Source organism: Barbus barbus, assembly GCF_936440315.1.
Source record: "Barbus barbus genome assembly, chromosome: 15".
NCBI classification, from domain to species: Eukaryota; Metazoa; Chordata; class Actinopteri; order Cypriniformes; family Cyprinidae; genus Barbus; species Barbus barbus.
In genome coordinates, this window is record NC_136743.1 from 10,496,782 (window position 1) to 10,523,088 (window position 26,307).

The 26,307-nt window shown below is 36.2% G+C and overlaps 1 protein-coding gene across 8 annotated transcripts; it reads left to right on the plus strand.

Annotated features, from left to right (window-relative positions):
• Positions 1-1,480: 1,480 nt before the first annotated feature.
• On the plus strand, positions 1,481-26,196 carry LOC306881826 (unconventional myosin-IXb-like). 8 transcript variants are annotated; one of them, XM_079436132.1, is made up of 43 exons: positions 1,484-1,530; positions 1,657-1,774; positions 2,285-3,181; positions 7,839-7,933; positions 8,221-8,283; positions 8,382-8,481; positions 8,766-8,866; positions 9,668-9,791; positions 10,327-10,416; positions 10,633-10,749; positions 10,902-11,036; positions 11,125-11,246; positions 11,678-11,819; positions 11,938-12,133; positions 12,224-12,299; positions 12,441-12,533; positions 12,767-12,874; positions 13,054-13,093; positions 13,582-13,704; positions 13,927-14,007; positions 14,106-14,216; positions 15,350-15,472; positions 15,577-15,726; positions 16,319-16,443; positions 16,518-16,979; positions 17,293-17,380; positions 17,844-18,020; positions 19,263-19,351; positions 19,510-19,601; positions 19,764-19,948; positions 20,143-20,250; positions 20,349-20,519; positions 20,834-20,875; positions 20,971-21,082; positions 21,166-21,239; positions 21,433-21,622; positions 22,535-22,663; positions 22,756-22,861; positions 22,948-23,079; positions 23,334-23,457; positions 24,380-24,465; positions 24,713-24,840; positions 25,072-26,196. In XM_079436132.1, the coding sequence occupies exons 3-43, from the start codon at positions 2,345-2,347 to the stop codon at positions 25,332-25,334; spliced, it is 5,910 nt and encodes a 1,969-aa protein (XP_079292258.1). In that variant the 5' UTR covers positions 1,484-1,530; positions 1,657-1,774; positions 2,285-2,344; the 3' UTR covers positions 25,335-26,196. The 8 variants fall into 8 exon arrangements, with proteins under 8 accessions (XP_079292260.1, XP_079292258.1, XP_079292263.1 ...); XM_079436134.1 differs by lacking the exon at positions 17,844-18,020 and having other exon boundaries at positions 1,481-1,530; XM_079436135.1 differs by having other exon boundaries at positions 1,494-1,774; positions 24,713-24,852; positions 25,072-26,185.
• The last annotated feature ends 111 nt before the right edge of the window (positions 26,197-26,307 follow it).

Consider the following 26,307-nt stretch of genomic DNA (forward strand, 5'->3'; position numbering starts at 1 on the left):
GTCATTTACATTTGCCACCAGATAAGATGAATGCCTTTTTTCTGGTGCAGAGAGAGTGGACAGATTTGTAAACTAGTAAATTTGTAAAACATCTTGAATTTTCTTTAAAAAGAAAATCTATTATATTTCAAAATCTATTTCTAAATGTGGTGCATTAATAATCTTAACATCAACCCTTTTGCACTGTTCATGTACACTCAGGGTGTTTGGGATCTCCCCAGAGCTCAGACAGTGAAATGTGATTTTGTAAACATAGTAATGCCATTTTTCTAAACGAATGTAATATCACTCACTTTATTTGTGTTTTTCCTCTACATTTCTGCAGTTTTGTGGGTTTTAATGTTTTTTAATTTATATAAATAAATGAGCAACTTTTATGTACAATTCAATTTTATTAGATCCACATTTCTAACTTTCATTCTTGGAGATAACATGGCCAACGTGCCACGGTGTTATGGAAAATGGCTGTCATCTACTGGAAAACAAACACTTTTAACATAGAAAACACATGGATTAAATAGGATGATACACAATATTCTATATTAATATGAAGGAGTTTTCTTTCTTTATTTTTGCAGGTGTTTTACTTGTATTTTGAAATTTGCCCTTCATTGCGTTGTGTTAAGGTTAACGGAAATGTCCAAATTGAGCATTTTTGTGTACTGAATCTTTTTTTTCAGTTATGACACATTATTACAGTCAAACCAGAACTTATATAAACAGAAGTTGTGTGTGTGTGTGTGTGTGTGTGTGTGAGTGAGTGGCAGTTTTTTTCATTGTGGATGTGTAGAATTACTGTCACTTCGTTTCTGTGTATTTGTGTTCTGCGTGGTGACTGATTTAGTGATTTTTTCGATTTCATTGTATGACTTTTTGTCACACTAACATGCAACCAGAAATCATTCATTTTTTTCTTTTTTTTTCTTTTAGCAAGTGTAGACAAAGACATGAAGTTTCATGCCATTTAGATGAAGGTAACCTTTTATTATTATTATTATTTTTTTTTTTTTTTTTTTTTGTATAATTCAGCAAATATAATTTGGGGTCTCAAATGACCCTGAACAGCACATAATGGTTAATATTAAAAACTGCATTGTAGTTGGCAATAATGTTTGTTTACATTGTTAATGAAAGCTTTTCTCTCATTGAAATAATAGTGAGGGACCCTAGCTTGCCTTACTGAAGGGAAATTGGTGTTGTATGCTGCCACCTGCTGGTGAGAATCAAACATGCATTGGGAGTTACACATGGCCATTTATGCTTACTTTTCCTGTTTCCAACTCTTTTTTAAATTTAAATAAATAAATACCCCCCGATCATAATCGCAAATATAACAATGACTTTTGAGAGGGGTACTGGATCTGTATTCAGGCATCAAACTTGCAGGTGTTTACCTGCGTGAGCGCGTGGCAGCTGCAGTGTCAGTGTGAATGCAGGCGAGGGCGGCGTGTCATCACACATTTCTACTGCAATTAAACACGCTGCGATGTCAGGAAGTAACAAGCCGCGAGCGTCGTCAACATTCTGGAGGCGAGTTAGTATTCTTCCTTATTTCTCGTTGAACATTTCTCGGCGTCAGTCATTTATGCTTTTTACAGAATCTTGATTGTGTTAACTGTGCAGTACATGTCGGTTTACCGTGTCCGCTTAATGCAGGTGGACGGCTTTTAATAGTAGTTGAAGCACTGGAAGTTTTATCTGGAAAGCACGGCAGGATTTTTTCCATGTTGGAAATGACTCCGTTCTGGAACACAACGAAGGTGTTTTGAAACAGGTAAATTGATTGGTATTTAATGTACTTAATTTTTTTTTATTGTCAGATATTGTCAGTCCAGATAACTATAGTCAGATTTTCTAAACTCTAAATAGACAGTTTGTCACGCGTTTTTATTACACCGTTCATTTGTATATAACATTAAATATATGCTAGGATGGAATTGGTGTATTTATATTTTTAAAAACAAAAAAATGTTTTTGTACGTTCTGAACATGTTGTGAACATTGAGGACAATATTATTTTTCACATTATATTTTAACATGGTTTACATGTAATCACACAGAAAGGAAAGTCAACCTAGCCAGCAGAGAATAAATAAATAAATATGAAAATAACTTTTTTTTTTATTAAAATGTATGTTTTTTAAATTTTTTTATTTAACAAAATAATAGTTTGTGGCACACAGTTTATGCTGATTTATAATCTGTTGCAGTTAGACAAGTATTTACATGCATTCCTATTGCTTCCTACTTAAACTCACTTTCTTTTCTTCTCTTTTGTCTCCAGATCCTTATCACGCTGTACTGTGCAGTGTGATATGCTGATGCATGTTTCTGTGTTTAAAAAATGAATGTCACTATCGGCAAGACGACAAGCTGCCAGGATGAAACGGACTGTACTTTGCAAATTTACACCAGGTTGTCCATCAAACCTGGGCAAAGCTGCAACCTCAGAGTCCCAAAAGAGACAACGGCAGCCACTGTGATCAAGACCACTCTCGCCACGCTTGGCTTGGACACGTCCAAGACTTACGTCCTTGTGGAGGTCCAGGAGTATGGCGGAGAGGAGTGGGTCCTTCAAGCCAGCGATCAGCCTGTTCAAAGAGTCCTTCTCTGGCCTAGAAAGGCCCAAGACAAGCACCCTCAAAGTAATGGATACTTTTTCGTCCTTCAAGAGGGAAGCTATGATGGATCCATCCAGTATGACGTTATGACATCTGTCCGGCAAGAGAAAGTAGCTCAGGGACTTTTGAATCGGGGTTTTGTCACACAACAGCCTCAGGAATATGACGATTTATGTAACCTCCCCGAGCTGACAGAGGAGAGCATTTTGGGAACCCTGCAGCATCGCTTCCACAAGCAGAAGATCTACACGTTTGCAAGCAACATTCTTATTGCGGTCAACCCCTTCAAGTTTCTCCCCATCTACAATCCCAGATATGTCAAGATGTATGAGAACCACACGCTGGGCAAGCTAGAACCTCACGTCTTTGCCATTGCGGATGCTGCCTTCCACACAATGCTGAACAAACGGGTCAACCAGTGCATTGTCATCTCCGGTGAGAGTGGTTCTGGTAAGACGCAAAGCACCAACTTCCTTATCCACTGCCTGACTGCTCTCAGCCAGAAGGGCTATACTAGTGGAGTGGAACGAACCATCCTGGGGGCAGGCCCTGTACTTGAGGTAAGTTCTGCTGTGGGTTTGAGGTTTATCAGATTTCATTTTCTACTTTGAAGTCTGGTAGTGCTGTAGCTGTAATAGGAAATCAAGAAAGGATGCAAAACAGCAAGTTATGTTGAGACTCTGATGTTTTACGATGAGAATGTCTGTTGGATGTATGGCATCTGTAGCCTTGTTCAGGACTCAGCAATAAATGATTTCTTCAACTTAAATTTTTTTAAATTTTTGGACATTTAGAGGTTTTTCCATCACATCATGTTCACCTCATCTCAAATGATGCTTTGGTTTTAACAGCGTTTCTGTAGTGGAAATGACGATGGTTTTAGTCTTGTAGGCTCATGTGACTTCGAGTTTAGGCTAAGACCTGAGTAGGCTGAGTTCAAGTCAAGACCAGGGGCCTGTTTCATAAAACAAGTTTACCAAATAAGCAAGGCTTATTTCGGTTAGTCTGACTTATTTTGAACTAAATCAATTGACAATACATCAGATTAACTGAAATAAACCTATCTTATTTGCTAAACTTGTTTTATGAAACCGGTCCCAATACCAGAACAAGGTCAAGTCTGAGTTTCAGTCCAAATGGTCCAGAGTTCATAACAATACCAAGACCATGAAAATCATCTTGGACTCAAGACCATCTCCTTTGTCTCGCTAGCACTCATTTCACTGCTAGCATTTTTTATATCCTTAGTACACAATATTAAATAATATTTTCAGTGTCCAAGTCAGTTTTATGTGAGAATTATTTATAGTATTATTAATATTATACTTTTAATTTACATTTTCATATTTTTACTGTGTGCTTTTATAGTTTTTATTACTTTAAAAAACAAAACCTTTTTAGTCATTTTATCACTTCGGCTTGAGTTTAAGTTGTTCCGTTTCTAATTTTCTTTTTTCTTTTTTTCTTTTTACTTTTTCCAATGTAATATTTGTGTTTTATTCTATTTCATTTACCAAAACCACATTTTGAATTTCAGATGTATTTAGAAGTAACCAACACTAGTCCCAGTCAGTTTTAATGTGATCTTCATATAACAAAAAGAAAAAGGACAAAACGTGAAGAAACACTGAAACAATCACGGGTCTAGATTTTTTTTTAAAGTTACACTCTTGTCTGTAACTGTAGTCTCGTTTAATATTGAGTTGCCTGACTCATCTGTATTTCTTGATGTGCTGATAAAGAGTCCCTTTCGGGACGGAAATGATGACCTCTATGCAGGAAGTGGCTTGTCCTATCATAGTATTTAGCACTTTGAGCTCTTCATGTTGAGGACTATTAGCAGTGCAAGAGAATTATGAAAGATGTGATACTTTCCTTAAATAGTGCAACAGATTGTGTGAGAATGGTTTCCCCTTTTCTCCACTAAGCATGGCCAAACTAGGATCTAGAAACCATTCTGCCTCGTCACATGTCCAGTGCACTTTCACACCACTTCCTCTGCTTCTCCCAGGGAAAAGGGGAGACCTCTGACTCCTTGTACACTATAAATAGACACTATAGATCATGAAACGCTCAGTCACAGTTTAAGGTTTTCAACACACTCTGATATTTATAGGTGCTACCATTGTTAATACTCAAAACAATGAGATGAATGACTAGTTCACAACACTTTTAGGAGTTTTTCCATGGTTTATACAGTACATTCAATACAAGTATGGTATATATCTCTGAATAATCCTCTTCCTAAATTTCCTCTTCAGGATTTAGTATGAAGTGCTACTAATGTGCCAATGAAGTTCTCTTGAGGAAATAACTCATAATTAATTGGGTTTCCTTACATGTGGCCTGAAGTCCCACCCTCTTAAACACAGCTGTCAGTCATGCACTAACCTACTGGGATTCTCAATCTGATCCTAAACGGGTTGAGCAAGTTCTCTGTTTTTCGTAAAAGCTTTCTTTTATCAGCTTGTCCCAGCCCCTCTCAGTTCTGCAGTATTGCTTACAAAGAAAGTAAATGGCAAAGAGGAACAAGCAGCTTGCATCATGCCTTGCTGGTTTAAAATAGGCTGTATTTCTTATAAAAAGGAATGGCAAAAAAAATATACAAATTAGGTTATGTTTTGAGTGGTTGTGTGTAATTGGTAGAAGAAGCAGAACAAGCAAACAGAGTGGGCTTGGTGAAACTTTATCATTGTACGCCTGAGGTTGTGTGTGACCATTAATATTTGATGCACATTTAAATGAATAGATTTGATGATTATTGGATCTCATGTGTCTTAGTAAATGATAAATTAAACATGCTCCTGAAATGAATCATTGAAGTCTTCTTGTTAACAGATTAAGTACTTGGTAACACTTTACAATAAGGTTCCACTTGTTAACATTAATTAACTTGGCATATTAATTTGGGAACAAGGCGACACTTCTGTACAAAAGTCAGGGGTCAGTAAGATTTTTTTTTTTTGAAGTAGAAGAAATTAATACTTTTATTCAGCAAGGATGCATTAAATTGAAAAAAGTCACAGTTAAGATATTTGTTTGACAATGATATGAAAAAAATGCTGTTCTTTTGAACTTTCTATTCATCTGAGAATCCTGGAAAAAAATACACACAAAAATATGAACACATAGAAATACACAAACTTGTTAGTGCTTGGAGACTTTTTGGTACAAATAAGTCTTGCTTCATATTTCTGAGTTCTATATTATCCTCCTTTGGTTTTGTTAAATTAAAAACACCTGTTCCTGTCTCCTGCTTCACTCATTCATAGAGACCTTTGTGTGTTGTGTTCACATGCACCCCTCACAACAATATGCACATTGTTTGTCTGGTAGTGTTATTTACACATGCTGCTGTTTATCTATTATGCATCAGCTCTAGAGACTCCATGACCGCAGTAAATGTGTTTTATGTTTTGGTTCATAAAGCTTAGCTTTTGAGCATATAATTGTACAGCTTTCCTCACCTAAAGAGTTCTTCATTAGGTATCCAGTTAGCATTGTCCCGTTTAGGTGTTCAAACAGATTTGAAAACTCTGAAATTATTAAATTAGTCCTGTATTAAAAAGAGAGTTCTTCTTACTGGCCACTTTTTTGTAACAAAATAAGAACAGGTATGTTTCTGAAAAAGATCCGGAAAGGTAAGATGGGATGTACGTTGTCATTGTGGTTGATTTACATTATGGAAATTATGGGCATTATAATGCAAGCATCATTTTTTTTAACTGCTCATATTTAGGGTTATGTTGAAAACATACTAAACGGGTGTTTTTGAGAAACAAAAATGGGTCACAAAAAAAACTGGGTCATGTTTTGAGAATAAAACTTGTTGCACTTGCACTGAATTTTTACTCTCACTTTCACTGAACTTTGATATTAAGAGTTTCTGTGAGAGGTACCAGTGCTTTATGGCATCTGAGGAGTGCACTTGTGACTTTGGCCTTTCACATAAGAAAGAGCTCTGTGGGAAAGCACACTTAGCAGCTGTGAAAATGTACAGCAGTGTTAGGCCTGATCTCAGCCTCCTTGTTGAGCTTCTAACTCTGATTTGTTTTGTGTCATATGTGGAAGCCCTGGGCGTTGGCCTCATCAGAATACCAGAACGAGTCATAACAGGCTCTGTCAGTCCAGATGATTAAAAACTTAACAACTGACCGATGTAACCTCTAATTCAGTTTTCTTTCTATTCATGCGTTTCCTCAGTATTCATTTTCATTTGAACATGGAACTGGAACAGGGAAACTATGTTTAAAACAAGTTTACAACAGGATAAAGTCCCGAATGATGGCGACGGTTGAGATCGTCTTGAAAGTATGCACATGTTGAGAATTAATAGGGAGCAGTGAGCAAGCCTGTCATTACATGTTACACATTTCAAAATCCATCTACAGAAAATTTAGTTTAAAAACTGCAGTATGGAATTTCTTCACTTTTTGTGGCACAAAACTAAATATCAGATATAATTTCATAAAAACTCCCCTTATCTGCTATTGTTCTGGCAAAAAGAGCTATATGTTCACTGAATAATGACTCAAATTTTAATCTTTTGTTTACACAGCTATCATAAGACTTAAATGTAGCAAGTTATTTTGAGTACTTTTATGTTTTTTGTACATTTTGGAACTTTGTAGTGTTTTCATTGTATCAAAAAGAGTGGTTTAGAGATTCTTCAAAACATCTTAATTTGTAAGTCGCTGAGTGTCAGATGAGTTTTAATTTACGTGGTTAAATGATGACAAATTTTTCATTTTTGGGTGAACTATTGCTTTTAACTCGAGTAGGAGGAAAATTACACACATCAGCATTAACTACATCAACAAGCAGGTCAAACTGGGCAACAAAGCCATCTAAGATAGATGTGTTCATTTGTTTGTGATGCTTGTGGCTGATATAAAAGTAGCTCTGTGCTGCCCACATTTTTTAATTTCCATTTTGTTATCTACAACGACCTGCATGCTGTGGTTTGAACAACTAATAATAATAGTAATATTCTATTGTCAGGCTGTTGGCTGTAGTTTCAGATCCAGTTTCTCTGTTCGACAAGTTTTAAAGACTAGTTGAACTAATTAAGTTAGGCCACCGTCTTTGTCTCAACACGAGTTGTCTGTCAACATTCATGAAAATCATATCAGTGTTTTTTCTTTTTAATCTGAAATATTTTTTCTGTGAGATTAAAACAGTTTGCCTCTCTAATGCATTCCTTTCTGTCTTCCTCAGGCCTTTGGAAATGCTAAAACAGCATATAACAATAACTCGAGCCGCTTTGGGAAGTTCATTCAAGTGAACTATCTGGAGAGTGGCATTGTGAGAGGGTGAGTCATCTGTATACTTCTGCCAATTCAGCTTCTCATCAGTCACATAAGAGTCAAGATTTACATAAGAGATTTTCTGCTACTTGATGCTAATGTATTTGATCTTATGAGGATAATGTTAATTTAGAAATATTATGTAATACTGCTAATTCATGTTCATAACCACCACACAACATTTGTTGATCTCATTCCCCTTCTTTTAGAAAATTGGCAGAAAAGAACAAAAATTACATGCCATTTATATGAATTGATCTAAAATTCCTAATACCGTTTGCTCAATGTTTTAGGGCTGTTGTTGAGAAATACTTACTAGAGAAATGCCGCCTAGTGTCCAGAGGAAAAACTGAAAGGTAAAAAGAAAATTTGGAAAACCAGTATCTGCATCCATAAAAATGTATCACAACAACAACAACATGCATTCCGTATCTGTTTGTTATCTGACCTTCAGGAATTACCATGTTTTTTACTACCTTTTGATTGGAGCCTCAGAAGAGGAGAAAGATGAGTTCAAGCTCCTGCGTCCTGAAAAATACCACTACCTCAAAGAAGTAACTCTCAGAACAGCCTTCACATAGAATCAGTGTTCCCTAACAAAGCCATTTTAGTTTCAATTAGTGTTCTTGATGCTCTTGATTGTCTTTTGGGCAAAAGTGAGATGACACAGAGAGCAAATGGAGACTTCTGCTTAAGCTTGTCAGTTTTTTATCCTGATAAAACACTGTAATAGTAAAATTCTTTCAAGACTATATTTTCTAGGCTGACCTGTCCATTTTATTTATATAGCTATTTATTAATACTTAACATTAATTCTTCACTCCTCTGCCCCACAAAGGAAATCCCAATTTTGGAGGATCAAGCAGAAATGAAACATGAATTCAGGAGACTTCATCAGGCCATGGAGATGGTTGGTTTTCTGCCATCGACCAAAAAGCAGTAAGTGAGAAGTGATTTCAAGTAAAATAAATATTAAGATATTGATGCAGAAGTTTTTTTTTTTTTTTTAGATTAAGTCTGAAATTAAGTTAATTAATCTTAAATTATTTTAGTGCAGTTGTCTCAGAGGTTAAATTATAATGTTTATAATGAACTCAAACCTTATTTTTGTATTATTATTGTATTATTTTTGTATTACTGAAATATTTATTTAGCTCTGTTTAAACCACCGAATTGTATCAATTACCCATAAATAGTAAATATATGTACAGATTACTTAGTATAAATAAGATTTATGGTGTCTAATTAGGTTTGTCCTAGGATACAGTCACACTGCAGAAAATTTAGCAGCTGCTTGCGTGACTAACAAATGAAGAATTCTGCTCCAGTGCAAGTCTGTGCTTGTCACGGAGGGAAAAAATACATCAAACCTTTCGATATGCACTGTGCTCTTTTTTGCCATGACAACAGAATGCAATACTCCAATGTCAGACCTGATGTATTTAGATCATTATGAGCTGTCTTCCAAGGAACAGCAATGTTTCCGTATGTAAATGTGGTTATATAGATCTGGTAACTAATAATAACATAATTATTTAGACAAAATAGGAACTTGATTAAATTATTCAAGATCTATTCCCATGTGCCATTCGATTTACCTAAAAAAAAAAAAGTACAAACATTCCACTGTATTATGTTTTTTGGACATGTAATTCCTTGAGGCACCTTGCAAAGAACGTAAATCTATTATAAATATACTTCATACTGTATTGTAGTTCAATGATTGATGTTTTTTTTCAGGATATTCTCTGTACTCTCTGCCATTCTGTACCTGGGAAATGTGACGTATCAGCCAAAAGATGTTGGCGAGGGGCTTAAAGTTGGGCCTGATTGTGTCCTTTCTGCTATCTCTGACCTTCTCAAGGTACCACTGGCTCATACTCTTAACATGTTCAAGATAAATTCATCACAAGAGGCTGAACTTCTTTCCCTCCTTCTGGTTCAAATATTTTTCTGTTCATTATGGTACACCACACAGAAACAGAATTACTTTGAATAGTAATACTCAACATTAAACCTCACCCCACCCCCCAGTTCTTTGGAAATACTGTGCAGTGACATCTATTCATTTAATGGGTAATCACAACTACATGGCTAAGAAATACCATCATCATTACTAAGCGAAACCCAGATATGCATTCACATATCATATACAATGAATATTGTAGAATCAAAAACCCTAAACCATGATTTTAGAGGACTCTTAGCAGGTTTTTTTCTTTTAGATTCTTTATGATAGGCTTTCAGATTTTCTGGTCAGAATCCCTAACCCGTTTCACACTTTTTGATTTGTCATTTAAAGGATTACAAAATCTGTGAAAGTCTTTTAGATTAGGTGACAGATTCCTGTCATTCTCTGTTTGAATGCCTCTTTTTATATCATCCTTGTTCAATTACAGGTTAAAGTGGAGCTGCTTGTGGAAGCACTGACCACAAGGAAAGCAATGACTGCTAATGACAAGCTGATCCTGCCTTATAGCCTCAGTGAGGTAAATACATCTGTTAAGTGTTAGGTGGTACATTTATTGACATTTGTCAACTCTGTGCCATCCATTTATTGACTCGTCATGTGTTAAATGCATATCTTTCATACTTTTTGCATGAAGTCAGCTGTTTGAAGAGGCGACTCTGTGCTCTCCATTTGTCTTTTTTTAATTTCGGTTCTGTAAAATCTGCTGACCTCATAATGAAACTCTTGTCTTCAGGCCATCACTGCCAGAGACTCCATGGCCAAGTCTCTGTACAGTGCCCTGTTTGACTGGATTGTCCTGCGAATCAACCATGCTCTACTAAACAAGAGAGATTTGGAGGAGTCTGTCCCAGTATGAATTCTTAATTTATACTTTTAACATTTGTTTATGTGTTATATTATATTTACATGTAACATATGCAGTTTATATGGAAGGGCTTGACTTGGCAAACTGAAAGCATCTGCCTTGACATTGTACTTTATAAAATATTATTTTCCTTACAGTGCTTATCCATTGGTGTTCTGGACATTTTTGGGTTTGAAGATTTCAAGACAAACAGCTTCGAACAGTTCTGCATTAATTATGCTAATGAACAACTACAGTATTACTGCAATCAGCGCATATTTACGCTTGAACAAGTGAGTTGAGTTGTACTTTGACTTCTCCAGTAATTGTGGTGGATGGGAATTTCTGCAGCATATGCCTCATGCTTGCCTTGTGTTTTAGGAGGAGTACAGGGTAGAAGGAATCACATGGCACAATATTGACTACTCCGACAACATTGGCTGCATCAGTCTCTTCAGCAAGAAACCCACCGGGCTGTTTTACCTGCTGGATGAGGAGAGCAAGTGAGTTCAGTCCCTCACTATTCAGTAATGTTACAATACATACAATATTCCTACTGTATGTATTGTAATATTCCTTTAGTGAAAAGTTCAGTTGCTTAGGTTTTACAGTGTTTTAGTTCTTAAATTAAACATTTTGGACCTACTTTGCAACAATGACTAATAGAATTTTAGTTCCTTATAAAAAAATACATATATTTTTTTAACAAATGCAAAAAATAAATATAATAAAAATAAACAAAATAATATTCAGATGTATATTAATTATTGTTAAAAGCATGTGCGTGCTGCTGTAAAAATCCACTGAAGCCATCTTCTGCAAATCCACTACATGAATTGTATCTTGCATACAAGTTAGGATGAATAGTACAGAATATGAATTATGTGGTTTCTAGTAGTTCAGTAATTAATATTCTGTGTAATTCCCTTCTTAGTTTTCCTCGAGCCACAGATAGCACTCTACTAGAGAAGTTTAAGCAACAGCACCAGGACAATCCGTTCTTTGTGCAGATCCCAGTGCGGGAACCAGCTTTTGTTATCCAGCATTTTGCTGGCAAGGTCAAATACCAGATAAAGGTAAAGGAACAGACCCTGAAACTATTTTTTTCCCTTTGCACAAGAGTGTAGTTGTGAAACAAATGATGTGTCTATGGTGGGAAAACAATACTGAATAGTGTTTTTGATGTTCCTATAGGACTTCAGAGAGAAGAACACAGACCACATGAGGCCAGATATTGTTGCGTTACTTCGTAGTAGTGAGTGTAGTTACCTGCGGCAGCTGATCGGGGCTAATCCGGTGGCTGTGTTCAGGTGGGGCATCCTTAGGGCCACCATACGTACACTGGCTGTGTTTAACGAGGCTGGGCGAAGCTGGGCGGAAAAATATCCAGGTAACATCTATGCGATCTACTAACACCTTTTTACTTACAGTTTGCAGAAGTGGATTACCATTGATTTTAACATGTTTGTTTCCATATCAGATCAGGTCAGGCGCTACTCCAGACGCTCTCTTGGGGAAATGAGGAGACCCAGCACTGTGGAAGAGAAGCTAAAGAGGTAAATGGACTGGATTAGTTCCTGTAGATGTGTGGGTTCTTGATGGAGCAGTGGATTTATGGCAAATAACGGTGTTTGTTTTATATTTGATCTATACAAATGACCATTTAACTGATTTTAAATGCATTCTGATCTCTACAGCCAGGGGTCTTTGATTGACTTTTCTTTTGATCGGTCTGACGAGGGTCCACTCGAAGCATTTGAGGACATTTTTGCAACATTTGAAAATAAGAAGTAAGTTCACCATCACTTCTTTTTTACCAGGCTTTTTCCAGGCTTGGGTTCTTCTACAACTGACGAGGATTTCCTTCTGTGAATTAAGAGTCTAACTGATTTCCTTTTTGATTGGATTAGTTTTCTGTGAAATGGGTGTTTGGACTGACTAATTTCAGCTGTTTACTATGTATTGTGTTTGTAATATTTATGTCATTTCTTAACTTTTCTGATTTGGGGTTGGGGTCAATCAGGGAATTGCATGCCAAAGTCATCCAATCTCTTAAGCAGTGTGGTGGTGAAGTTCCTCAAAAGTTACATCTATCCACAATTTCTGTGAGGAAGTCTCGTCTCTTCTCTCAGTGAGTGGGCCACATGTTCTGTGACCATCTGTCTGTGGCGGCTCCACTGCTCTCTGTTTCAGCTTGTGCTTGTGTAATTTCAAAATCAAATTGAATAATCTGTCCTTTTTTTGTTGTTTTTCTCTTCGAAATCTTAATATTTTAAATCAAAAGCCTAATTGTATCTTACTACTATCTAGGAAGAACAGGCCAAACAGACACAAGCAGCTAATTCCTAAGGTAAATTCATTCATCAAAACTTGCTGTTGTAGCGATTTTTGCTAAGGAAACTTTGAGGTACCATCTAGTATACTGTTTTTAACCGTATTGAAGGAGTGCCCATGTACGCGTGATACTTGTTGGCTGTTTAGCTCATTGAATAACAAAAAAAGTAAAAGACATTTTACTATTCAAAGTCATACATGGTCGCAATTTATATTTCAGTTTTTGTTTCTGTTATTATATTTGTATATAAATATTTATTATATAAAATACAATATATTTTTAAATGTTTTAGATGCCTGTAGATTACAAGAATTATGTGAATTATTGTAGAATTATGAGAAATAAATTCATTTTGGGTATATCCAAAGTACATGGGCAAGACTCACTACAAAAAAATGTAAAAGAAAATCTACATTTTCTGTTCTGCAGTATGTGTGTATTATTTTTCCATGGTTAAAATATGAGAGATGGTACTAAATGTTATTGTGTTGTTTTCTGTACAGAATCTCATAGATTCACACTCTCTGAAGTTCATTATGGGCCTGACGCAGCACAACCGGGCAACCAGGTCTCTGCTTCATCTGCACACCAAGAAGAAGCCTCCAAGCATTAGCGCTCAGTTCCAGGTTCAATATTATTATTACCTTAGTGTGGAAAGCATAAGCTCCTTCATCATAGATCGGTTTGTTCCATCTCTCTGTGAAAGCCTCTTTTGTGGTAGTTGTAAATGAGATAAAAGGTTCAGATCCCCAAAGCTGTGGGGAGGTTTTGATATGATTTGCAGGGGTTTAATGGATGCTGATGGATGAATCAATGAGTCACATGCTTTCATGTTTTAAACTGTCCAGGCATCTCTAAGCAAGCTGTTGGAAACCCTGAGGAAAGCAGAACCGTTCTTTGTCCGCTGTATCAGATCAAATGGTGATAAGGTATGGTGGAGAGCTATAGTAAGTTTTGCGATTCGTCCATTTTGTGTATTGGGTCAAGGATCATATATAAAGAACAATGTTGGTGAATGTGTTTACAGAAGGAAATGCATTTTGATGATGCTCTAGTACTGCAGCAGCTGAGGTACACAGGCATGCTACAGACGGTTCGGATAAGAAGGTCTGGCTATGGAGCCAAATTCACCTTCAAGGTAATGTAACATGGACTGTTTTTAGTTGAGTTATTAATTAGAGCTCTGAATTTAATACAGTTTTAAAGTAATTTTTAAGTAACTGTTTAAATAACCAAGTTGTTATGCCCCTTAATCCTTATATAAAATGCTACTATGGCATTTAATTTTTATTGATAAAAAAAACATTGAGAGGATTATAAACATTAAAAGGGACAGATTAACAAAGTTACAAAATGGTTTGCGGTGGACTAGGCAATAGGCATATATTGATTTTTTTTTAATGTCTATTCAATGCTTTACTCGTCTGCTAAAATAATGTTCTTAGTTTCATATTCATATGAAGACTTTTCAGCAGTTGTTTGCAATTTTTTAGAGGTTAATTTGATTGCTTGATTTGTTTTAATTAATAACCCTTTTATTAAAGGAATAGTTCACCCAAAAATGAAAATTTGCTGAAAATGTACTCACCCCTCAGGCCATTCAAGATGCGAATGAGTTTGTTTCTGTATCGCAAAAGATTTGGTGTAATTTAGCATTACATCACTTGCTCACCAGTGGATTATCTGCAGTGAATGGGTGCCGTCAGAATGAGGGCCCAGACAGCTCATAAAAACAACTAATTGACACCACTTCGGTCCATCATGTCTTATGAAGCAAAAAGCCCTTTTAACTTTAAATAGTTGCTACAGGCTAAAATGTGAGTCCTCTACCTATAATATTGCTTTCTACAGTGAAAAAGTCATCTTGTCTGAATCAAATAGAAATATACACAGATCAAGCACCGTTTACCAGTGAAAACAGTCCAAAGCAGTTCTAAACTAATATGTCAGAGGAGAACAGGAGATGGACTTTTTCAATGGAAGAAACATTATTATTTATTATCAACACAAATTTTGCTCATATTATGCTCTCATTGTGACGGCACCCATTCACTGCAGAAGATCCATTGGTGAGTGATGTAATGATACATTTCTCCAAATCTGTTCCGATGAAGACAAACTCATCTACATCTTGGATTTTCAGCAAATTATCTTTTTTAAGATGAACTACTTTAAGGTTAGTTATTGTGAAATAACGCATTTTGGATGAATGCAAATTCCTTTCATATTTTGATTTAAACAGGCATGTCTTATTTTACAATGTCACTGCAGGAGTTTACAGATCAGTTTAGAGTGCTGCTGCCAAAGGAAATATCAACACCTCAGCAGGATATCATCAATCTGCTGACCAAAATGGGATTACCCAGGTCTAGTTTTCAGATTGGCCGAACCAAGGTTTATTTCACTTAAACTCTTCATTTAAGAAGTACTTACAATCTGCATTTTGTCATTCAGATCTGTTTCCAGCTTTCCATAATTGACTGAGTCTATGTGCACAGGTGTTCTTGAAAGAGTCAGAAAGACAAATACTTCAAGAAGCACTTCATAAAGAAGTGATGAGGCGCATCATCATCCTGCAGAGGTGGTTCCGTGCCTGTTTGATGAGGAAACAATATTTGCGTGGGAGGGAAGGAATTATAACCATACAGGTACTATTTGTTTGGTTATCCAGGGGTTGCCTAGGGACAATCTTATATAACCTTGTCTGAAAGGATATCAATCAGATCCTGTTTCCAACATTGATAATAATCAGAAAGGTTTCTTGAACACCAAATCTGCATGTTAGAATGATTTCTGAAAGATCATGTGATAATGAAGTCTAGAGAAATGGCTGCTGAAAATTATGTTTTGCATTACAGGAATAAATTACATTTTAAGAAAGATTATTTTAAATTGTAATATTACTGTTTTTGCTGTATGTTTGATAAATGCATCCTTTATGAACACATAAGAAACTTAAAAACTCTTACCATCACAAGCTTTTGAACAGTTGTGTATGCATTTAAAAGTCTTTCTCTTCGTTTTAAACAAACCAATAGTATTTAAGACTCATCCTGTGTTAGACATAGATGTTCCTATGAAATATTCTCATTTTACAGTATGTAATGCTGTTAAACAGTGTTGTGTAACTTATTTTTATTTTGAATCGTCATGAGCCTCAAACGGTTTGTGGACCTGGTTGGGAAACTCTGCAATATTTGATAATGTACCTGAGCAGATGTTTCCTCTCTCATCCCTCAGCGATCATGGCGTTATTTGCGTGAGACATACCGATGCCGAGCAGCTATTGTGATCCAGACTGCATGGCGAAGGTCCCAGGAGAGAGCTGAATATCTGAAGCAGAAAGAAAAACTCAAAGCACAGACGTAAGTCCAAGTTACCTTTGAGTGTTTTTTACTTCTAGGTAAAGCAGTATTAGTCATTTTGATCTTTCTTTCAGATCTCAGACAGAGCTGGGCCATTTGAACAAGACTGAAGAAAAGAAGTCAAGTCAGCCAAAGCCACAGCCTCCACTGCCTGATGAATCCCGCACACCTGAACGAAAGAAGATGGAGGAACTGAGCCTGCAGGCAAACACAGAGACCAAGCCTAAGGTCACAGTACAACCTACTAGAATCAAAAAGCAACTCAGCATCAGTGAGGACCGACCTGTTCAAGATGATAAAGGCAAGACTGGCAATAAAGAAAAACAACTTCCTCGGCCTGTGTCACTTCCAATGAACATGAGCCAAAGTGCTTCTGATGAAACTCAAAATGCTGTACACCTACAACGTCACAACAGGACAACAAGGTTGAAGGAGAAGCCTGAGAAATGGAAGGAGAAGAGCAGTGAAGCAGCACATATGGAGAACATCAGTGCTGAGATATCACGACTTCAGAGCCAGAGAAAATTGGGTTTACGGTGAGAGTTTTGTTTTGGTCATTTTTTAATTAAAGACTTGCACGGTAAGTGAAGGCTCATTTTATGTTGCTTTTCTTTAGTTTGTGACTCTGGAATGCTTGATTCTGATTGGTCATTATGTAATTAATTATTGTTTTTAAACCATTAAACTGTATATTTGACTGTTGTACCAGAAACTACCATCAATGTTTAGTGTATAATAATTTGTCATTTAAGCAGCTATGTAATGTTGTATATTCAGTTTTTCAGGCAGTAATTCCTGGCTGATAATACATTATTCCTTATTTGTTTGTTACTATTTCTTATATGATAGGAAATGTGGTATTTCCCTGTCCCTGGATAATATGTCCAGAATGAGTTCTTCAGAGTCGGACAGCTCGGCCTCATCATCCAGAAATGAGGTACTGTTCAAAAACTAGTTATGGTCTGTCTGTTAAATCAAAAAGCTCCAAAAAAATTTGACTTGCATTTATTCTTATCCCCAAAATATACACTACCATTCAGAAGTTTTGGTTCTGGAAGATTTTTTTTTTTGGAAGAACAAAATTTTTCCTTTTATTCCGCAAAAACCCATTAAATCAATCAAGAGAGACACTAAAGGCATTTATAATGTTCCAAAAGTTTTCTATTTCAAATAAATGCTGTTCTTTTAAACTTTCTATTCACCAAAGAATCCTGAAAATAAACAAATACCTACAGCTTGCATAAAAAGTTCACCAGCCGCAAGCCTCTGAACGGTAGTGTATGTTGAGAGAATCAAAGATGCTTTACTGATAATTTTACAGTGTTATTGGATAACTGGATCAGCAGGTACAGGTTACTTTTTTTTTTTTTTCCTCATCTAAACCGGTTCACGTTTCATAGGTTATGGTTCACAACCGTAAGCGCATCAGACACAAACGTCGACTAGCACATCCGCGCAGCGGGCTGAAGTGGGATCATATGGATCTAAGCGATACGGAGTGCTGGAGTTTTCCCCTTCCTCCCATAAGCCCCTCCACTCCCAACCAGTCCAGTAGCCTCGTGGAACTGGAGACTGTGGTAAAAGACTGACCCAGTTACAAAGGGACCATTCGAGCTGCTGTGGGCTTTGCTTTTGCACGCAACAGCTAACATACCATGAGAATCAGCATTAGCTCAATATAGAACGTTTCAAAGACTTCTCTTGGAAACCAGGCTGATCCTGTTCTTGGATGTTTCTGACTGGAAGCTGGTTTCTGACCTTTTTTGTTTTATTTTGACAACGTACACACAATGAGGCTGCTGCTAAGTATGCTAATGAGGGAAAAAAGTAAATAGATATAAGAAAAATAATGCTGTGGTTGTTGAGTTGCAGATGTTTTAAATGTTTGCCTCTATATACATAAAACTGGCCAATGCTTTTGATGTTTGTTTGGCTTCGACAATTAGTTTCGTTATAGAAGTGATTTAATCATCTTTTATTGTACTATTTGGGTCTTAAATAACATTATATACTAGAATATTTTTATGCTAAACGCATTCTATTTTATATTAAAGGGATAGTTCACCCAAAAATGGAAATCTTGTCGTTATCATAATTTTTGGGTGAACTATCCCTTATAACTTTTTTTGTACACTCACTTCCTCAAAATTGACTCCAAGCTTTAACAGCTCCAGTATCAGTTTTGTGAGGTTTTAGTTTCCTATTTATTCAATTATTTGCCACAGAGAATGATCTCACAATGGTGGATACTGTGGCTCTGAAGAGCTTTCCCAACTAATTTAACAGTAATTTTCATTCATTTACTAATAATTGTCAGGCCTTGTGCAGGTTTAGCAAGATACATTTTGTACAGCAATATGAAATACTGCTAAAATTCCATAACCCATAGCAAAAAAGGTCAACATGGATCTTGGGATGCAGTGTGGGAGGTTGGTGATGGCACTAATTTGAGGAAATAAACCCAATCAATTTGCATTGTCAGTCAATATTATGGTTGGAAAACATTCTTCGCTAAACGGTTGTCAGCTAAACTGTTGTTTTGCATCCGCTTGAATATTGTCTTGCTTTTTCCTGAACTGTCTTTGCTGATCTGAATGCATGGCGGGACTATTGGGAACAAAGTAATAAATATATATATATATATATATATATATATATATATATATATATATATATATATATATATACTATAAAAACTCATTGTGTTGTATAATTTTGATTGGAGTTATTGTCAGGCATTCAGAGTGAACCACTTTTTTTTTTAGCAATTTCATGATGAACGTTTTTATTGAGTCTCTCAACATGCTGTGGTCTTTCAGATCCAGTCACCTGTAGAAACTGATGGATGCATTAGTATCAACAGGAGGACAAGTGAAGAAGTAATTGCACCGTCCAGCACACCAGAAAGGTGATCAGTCCTTTTCCATCAGCATGGTACCTTGCTGTTCTAGCTTTAGATATCAAAGCTAATGTAATGTGTTTTTTGTTGATTTAATATTTTATAATGCATATAAGCGTGTTGCTTGCATTTCAATTTAATAATTTTTTTCCATTTATACCTTGTAGGCGGGGATTCCTAAAATATTTCAAGAAGCGTCTGACACCCCAGGATGGGAATATAACTATGGCAAAGACATTGGCAGAAAAAGAGGCGCTAGGTTGAATTAATCTTGTAGTTATTTATTCATGAATTAGTTAAATATTTGAATGAATGAATAAAAAATAAGTACAAAAATTTAGTAGACCAGTTGTGAGTAAATGTTTCAGTTGCAATGACTTGCCTTTTTCTCTCATTTACCTCTCTCTCTTCGGGCCAAAAGCCAGTGGCTCTCACTCTTATTCTCCACATGTCAAGAGCTTGGCTGCTTTTCCTGGACCCCGTCGCAACCCCACCATTAAAATCAGCCGAGCTACTCGTGTCCAGGAGAAGTGGAATGCTTCGCTGGACAGAGAAATCACTGACAGTAATGAACTTCGCCATTTGGATGAGTTCTTGGGAAATCAGGTTTGTGTTGATGTTTATATTCTTCATCAGCTTTTTTGAAAGGCATTTTGATTTTAATTCTAAAGTTGGATTTGAAACCCTAGTTGTTAAAAAAAAATTCCTGAGTTCCTGATAGTCCTGATCCTGATAGTTTGTTGATGGTCATGACTTTGCACTTTTAAGTACTTAATTTGTTGGTGTGGTGTTGAATCCAGATGAACGATCTAAGCACCCGCACAAAGGAACTCTCAGAAACGGAGAAAATCTTCTTTTTAGCCACCACACAGTTCAGAGACACCATCAAAAGCATGTACTCCATATCAGTAAGTTTATCTGCACTCATCTAGAACCTTACTCTCATCATAGTGCAGTTACATTTTTTGGCAAGTGTTTGAAATTGACATTTTCCTGTGCCCAAAAGAATCCCAATATTGGCTATAAGGCCCTGATGTCAGGTTACCAGACGAGGGTATCCAGTCTCGCAGGGCTGAAGAAAGCATCTGAGGTGGCGCTGGTGGTGAATCTTTTTCAGTCAGTTCTGGATGGATTTATCAGGGGAGAGCTCAAACGACTGGAGGCAGAGCCTTGTAAGGTAACTTAACAAGTTGTAAAGATTTCCACAGAAGCTTAGCTGTGCTTAAATATTTTTTGAGAAGTTATCACAAGATCCTCGATGAATCTGGGCCTGCAGAATTTTTTACACACAAAAAAAAATACAATTCCCAATTGAATCCAATTTTGCTAATTTTCCAATGTTCTTTTGATCAATTTCATGAAAAAAAAAAAAAAAAAAAATATATATATATATATATATATATATATATATTATAATATTCTTAATCTGACCCAAACTAGTTATCATTTATCCTTGAACTGAATTTATGTGCCCCTCTGTCTAATTTTCAGGTTAAGGAGAGGAATAGAAGAAAATCTAAAAGAGATACATTTGTAAGTTATTTTTGTGACATGGAAACACATATTTATGATATATGATGTTAACATTTATTTCACCTCTTCCAAAAAACTTTTGCTTTGTCTGTAAGCCTGACAGCCCACTGGGTCACTTATTTAGCACATACCAGGTGACCATTATGCAATCATGTGACCAGTGCAACTCATTCATATGGGGAATGGAAAAGGCCTTCATGTGCAGCTGTAAGTATCTACCATCCTTTTTCATTCAACTATGTGAATGGACAGGAATCCAGTGGTGCTTTATGCTGTGTTTTCTGTTTCAGCTTGTAAAGTGGTGTGTCATAAGAAGTGTCTGAGCAAGATAACAGTAAACTGCACAGGTCACTGTGACAGGAAGGTGAGCATTGCTGTCATATTACTTTACGTAGTATTACTCCATCACATACACACAGTGAAATTTTTGCCATCTACTCAGCCTCGCTAACATGATAACATGTAGATGGTGACAGAAGTTTAATTTCTATTTGTAATAAAAGATGTGTTAGATCATATATTTACTTGCAGTTTATTTGTATGTTTCCATTATTTAGAAAGATGGTGAGCAGACCCTTCACTTTGGTGTACCTATCTGTGTCCTGGTCCGCACAGCTGACTCTGTACCATTCGTCATGGAGAAGATGCTGGTTCATGTTGAAATGAACGGACTGTACACAGAGGGCATCTACCGCAAGTCTGGCTCAGCCTGCCGAGCCAAAGAGCTTCATCATTTACTAGAGAAAGGTGATAGTGTGGTTTCAATTGATTGTTTGATTGTTTACCTTATCTATAACTCTGTGTGTTTCTCTGTGTATTTCTTTTTTTTAATTCTGTGGTTGCATTAAATGTGCTATATAAATTAAATAAATAAATGCTCTTAAAAACCTCAGAAATTAGAGGGTACGTCCTTAAAGTCAATTGTTTTAAAGGAATATTTCAGAAATTTAACACTGCATTGCTTGCTCTCAAATGGATCCCCTGCAGTGAATGGGTGCCATAAGAATAAGAGTTCAAACAGCTGATAAAAATATCATAATACAGTAAATCAATTAACATCTTGTGAAATGAAAAGCTGCATGTTTGTAAGAAACAAATCCATCATTAAAATGTATTTTAACTTCAGACCAGTGCTTCTTGCTAAAATGTAAATCCACTATTCATAATATTGCTTTGTTCAGTGAAAAAGTCGTCTTGTCTGAATCAGGAGAGAAATATGCACAGATCAAGTACCGTTTACATGCAAAAACAGTACAAAGCGGTTTGATTGTAACGTAATAACAAGGGATGGTCTTTTTCACTGAAGGATACATTATTATGGATTATGGACTTAATGTTGGATTTGTTTCTTACAAACACGCAGCTTTTCACAATACTTTAATTGATGGACTGGAGTTGTGTGGATTGCTTGTGATTATTAGTGATTATAGATTATATTTTTGATCAGTTGTTTGGACTCTCATTCTGTTGGCACCCATTCACTGCAGACGATCCATTGAGGAGCAAGTGATGCTAAATAACTCAAAATCTTTCATTTTAGCAGATAATAATTTTTGGGGTTTTGCAACCTTTGTCATGTGCTTACTGTTTACTGGAATCTATTTTATTTTAAGATAGCTGCTTAACCTTTATGCATTAAAAAGTTTTTTGTCTCCCCAGATCCACAGACTGTCAGTTTTGACAATTACCCCATCCACACAATCACCGGCCTGGTCAAACAGTGGTTACGGGAGCTACCCGACCCACTTATGACATACAGTCTCTACAATGACTTCCTGTATGCTGCGGGTAGGTTTTTCACCACATGCAATTTTGGGTGTGGAGACTGAACATACATGCCACACAAGTCAGAAAGAATGATAAATTTTCTTCCGCTCCAGATCTGCCCGAAGCATCTGAGCGGCTGCGTGCTATCTACCGAAAGTTGGACGAACTACCTCCCCCAAACGTCTCTACTCTCGAAAGGCTTATTTTTCATCTTGTGAAGTAAGGAACCATTGCATATGACTATGGTGAATATTAGACATCCTGTGAATTACCTCACCGCTTGTGTACTTTCTTTTTATATTTAGAGTGGCAAAAGAGGAAGCTCACAATCGAATGTCCAGTAACGCTCTGGCTATCGTGTTTGCGCCCTGCATTCTACGCTGTCCAGATTCTTCTGACCCGCTTCTCAGTATGAAAGATATAAACAAGACCACTCTGTGAGAATCATTTTTATTTATTTGTATTCTTTATGATTAGATTTGTATGGTTTGACTTGGTGCTGGTGGTTGGTAGTAAAACAGAAAAAGGAAAAAAAATAAATAAATACATAAATTGTGTAAGCAGATAAATTGTTAATTATAATTACTGATTAATTGTTTATTGGCCAACACTTGGTAAAAAGGCCAACATTTTTGCCAACTTTAACTACATTGCCTCACATATGACCCTTATGTTTAACATTCATGTGCAGTTGTGTGGAGATTCTGATTAATGAGCAAAGAAGGCACTATAATCAGAAAATGGAAGAAATTCAGCAGTTGGAAAATGCAGAAGCTGTGGCCGTTAAACAGCTCAAGCTCAGAAGGCAGAACACGGTAAGAAAAGCATCACAAGCTAGGTTGCAAAATACACTTTTTTTTTTTTTTTTTTTTTTTAAGAAATGAGTGTTTTTAATCAGCAAGTAGGCATTAAATTGATCAAACTGACAAATAATTAAAAAATTAAATTAAACTAATTTTTGTTTCAAATAAATGCTGGTCTTTTGTACTTTCTATTCATCAAATAATGTCAAAAAATATCACTGCTTGAGAATATCACTCCTTCGCATCAAATCAGCATATTAGAATGATTTCTGATAGATCATGTGACACTGAAGACTGGAGTAATGGCTGATTAAAAATTCCCCCTTGCCACCACAGGAATACATTACATTTTAAATATATATTCAAATAGAAAACATGTATTTTTTAAACAAATACATTCATCCTTGCTAGATATGAGACTTTTCAAAAACCTTTTAAAATCTCACCAACCAGTAGTGTAAATAAGGATATCACACTTTAAGAAAAGTAAAATTTGTATTATTGCATTGAAATTATGTAATGCCATTATTAACCACTTTTTCAAGCATGCTAAAGTATGCAATATAGTAACACAAACCACTTGTGTGTAGTATATCACCATGCTGCAGTTAGAGAACTGTTAAACCTTTGTTTAGTGGAAAGATCATGCTCCTGGTGTGATTATGAATCCAAAATATTGTGTGATTAATACTTTTAGTATGTGTTAACCATTTTATAAAAGCAGTAAACCAAATTCTGAATACCGTTATAGCTGTAGACAATCCGTGACACATTGCTAACTATTCATAATGTAGTGAAGCCTTACTTACCTCATTGCTTAAATGTATGTGCCATTTCTAGTCTTAATAATTAGTCCCTTTAGTATAATAACAGTTAGCAAAATACATCTCATGGCTCTAACCTATCATGATTTCATGATCTCATTTTCCATTAGACATCTGAGCGGCCAAAAGTGGATGGAGCTGACCTTGAACTCGAAAAGAACCTGCTTGAGAGGATCAAGTCCCTTAAGAAGGAAAAGTAAGTTGAGAAATAAATGTTTAACATTTTTTCATTCATTAACTATTCCTGCTCCTGGGAAAATAATTACAAATTGTTATTTGTTTCTGGTGTTTAATTTACAGTGAAGTAGTGTCAGTTCACATTTTGATTTTATGTTCAAACCTCAGTAACTTTTGTTCAAGGGCACATATTAGGTTTGTGCTGATGTTGAGAATTATTAGTACCTCTTTTATATAGTTCACAATATCTTCTGTTTGTCGTTTAGGAACGATTTGGCCTTCACACTTCCTGAGTTTGACCAGGATAGCTCCGATGCCGAGAACATGGACTCAGAATCATTAGTCAGCTTTGATAGTCAACTGGAAGACCATTGTGTGAGTTTGGACTCGGAAGGTCAGTACTGAGGTACAGGACATTTTAATTACATTATGCTTGGACACCCCGCATGCTCTGCATTAAAGAGGGCTTGGATTCGCTGCTCTTGCGGTGAGCTGTTTGTTGAGCTTCAGTTATTTAACCTGCTGTTTCTCTAACCATGGGTTTGCACTGCTACTTATATAAAACATTTACAAATTCTGTTAATATATTTAGTCCCCGGTGGCTAATCCAAAGCATCTCTTTCAGCAAACACTGCCTTGAACAGCTCTAAGCCAGAGAAACCTGCTAAAGAGCCTGATCCAACACATGATCCCAAAAGAGGGAGCAAACAGCCCGCTGAGGAACAGAACCAAAACCGTTCTGCCTCGCGCCGAGAAGGAGTCCAGTCCATGTGTGTCATCCAGAGCCAAGATGTTGCAGAATCCCTCGCCGACTCCGTTTCTGCAGGCAATCAGGGCAAGAGACGATTTTCAGACCTTGACATTCCTTTTATAGATGAGGATGTTTGACATTAAGTTACACCTTTTTCATTTTAATGTTTGTCTTTCCTGCAACGGTTCAAGCAACAGTCGGTATCCCATTTCTGACCATATCAGCACTCACTTTGTTTTGAGGAATAAGTCAAATGCCAGGTTCATGCAAGTGATTTTATAGCATGTTGTGTTTATAGAATACATTTGTAAAACAAGTTTTTTTTTTTATCTTTAAAGCCATAATTACTTTGTTTTGTTTTGCTTGGATTATTTAAGCATTCTTTCTAATCTTGGCAACATTTTGATTTTCTTTCTATTTTGTCATAATTCTTCATTCTACACGCAAACAAAAAACTGTAGAGGACTGTTCTCTTAATGCATTATTCTGTTAAGTGTTCTGTGAAATTACTGTATGTGGTGTAAATATTTATGAAAAACCAGTGCTTTCTCAATGAAATCAAATCCGATGAGTTATTTTTATAATTTTTTTATTTTTTTTAAAGATGAGATGTTGGAAGTATCATTGCTGTTCTTGCATGCCTGTGTGAAGTGCACTGTTGAAGCCGTTGCAAGATATAGATGCATTTTTTAATGCAGTTATCCACTGCATGTTCTCTTATCAGCAGTCAATGTACTTTTGTTTTAAGGAGAAATCTGAGAAAATGTCAGTGTCATAAAGGCAGATGTTTTATACTGTAAGGACAGTAGATAAATTCCGCTCTAGTGAGGAGAAATGGTTACAACAGGTGTGTCAAAACTGGGTTAATGCTGCAGATTGTAAACGCATCTTGCCACACCTTGACTGTAAATGGTTTTATGTTATGTAAATTGAAGTCAAATGATTTCAGTTTTGCTGTTGCCATTGAAGACATTCAATATAAAGATCCAACAAAATGATTGTGAGCTGTCATTTATTCTTTTAAAGTAACAAAATAACATCCCTAGAGTTTTTTGCCTGCCAAAACCCAGCCTGTTAGTGAGGATAACACAATAAAAACAGCACAACAGT

Bases quoted from the DNA above. Each gene is read 5' to 3' on its own strand.
- LOC306881826 (XM_079436132.1), top strand. From the start codon at position 2,345: ATGAATGTCACTATCGGCAAGACGACAAGCTGCCAGGATGAAACGGAC. The intron at 12,300-12,440 runs GTAAATGGACTG...TGATCTCTACAG, and splicing joins GTGGAAGAGAAGCTAAAGAG to CCAGGGGTCTTTGATTGACT. The intron at 16,980-17,292 runs GTGAGAGTTTTG...CTTATATGATAG, and splicing joins CAGAGAAAATTGGGTTTACG to GAAATGTGGTATTTCCCTGT.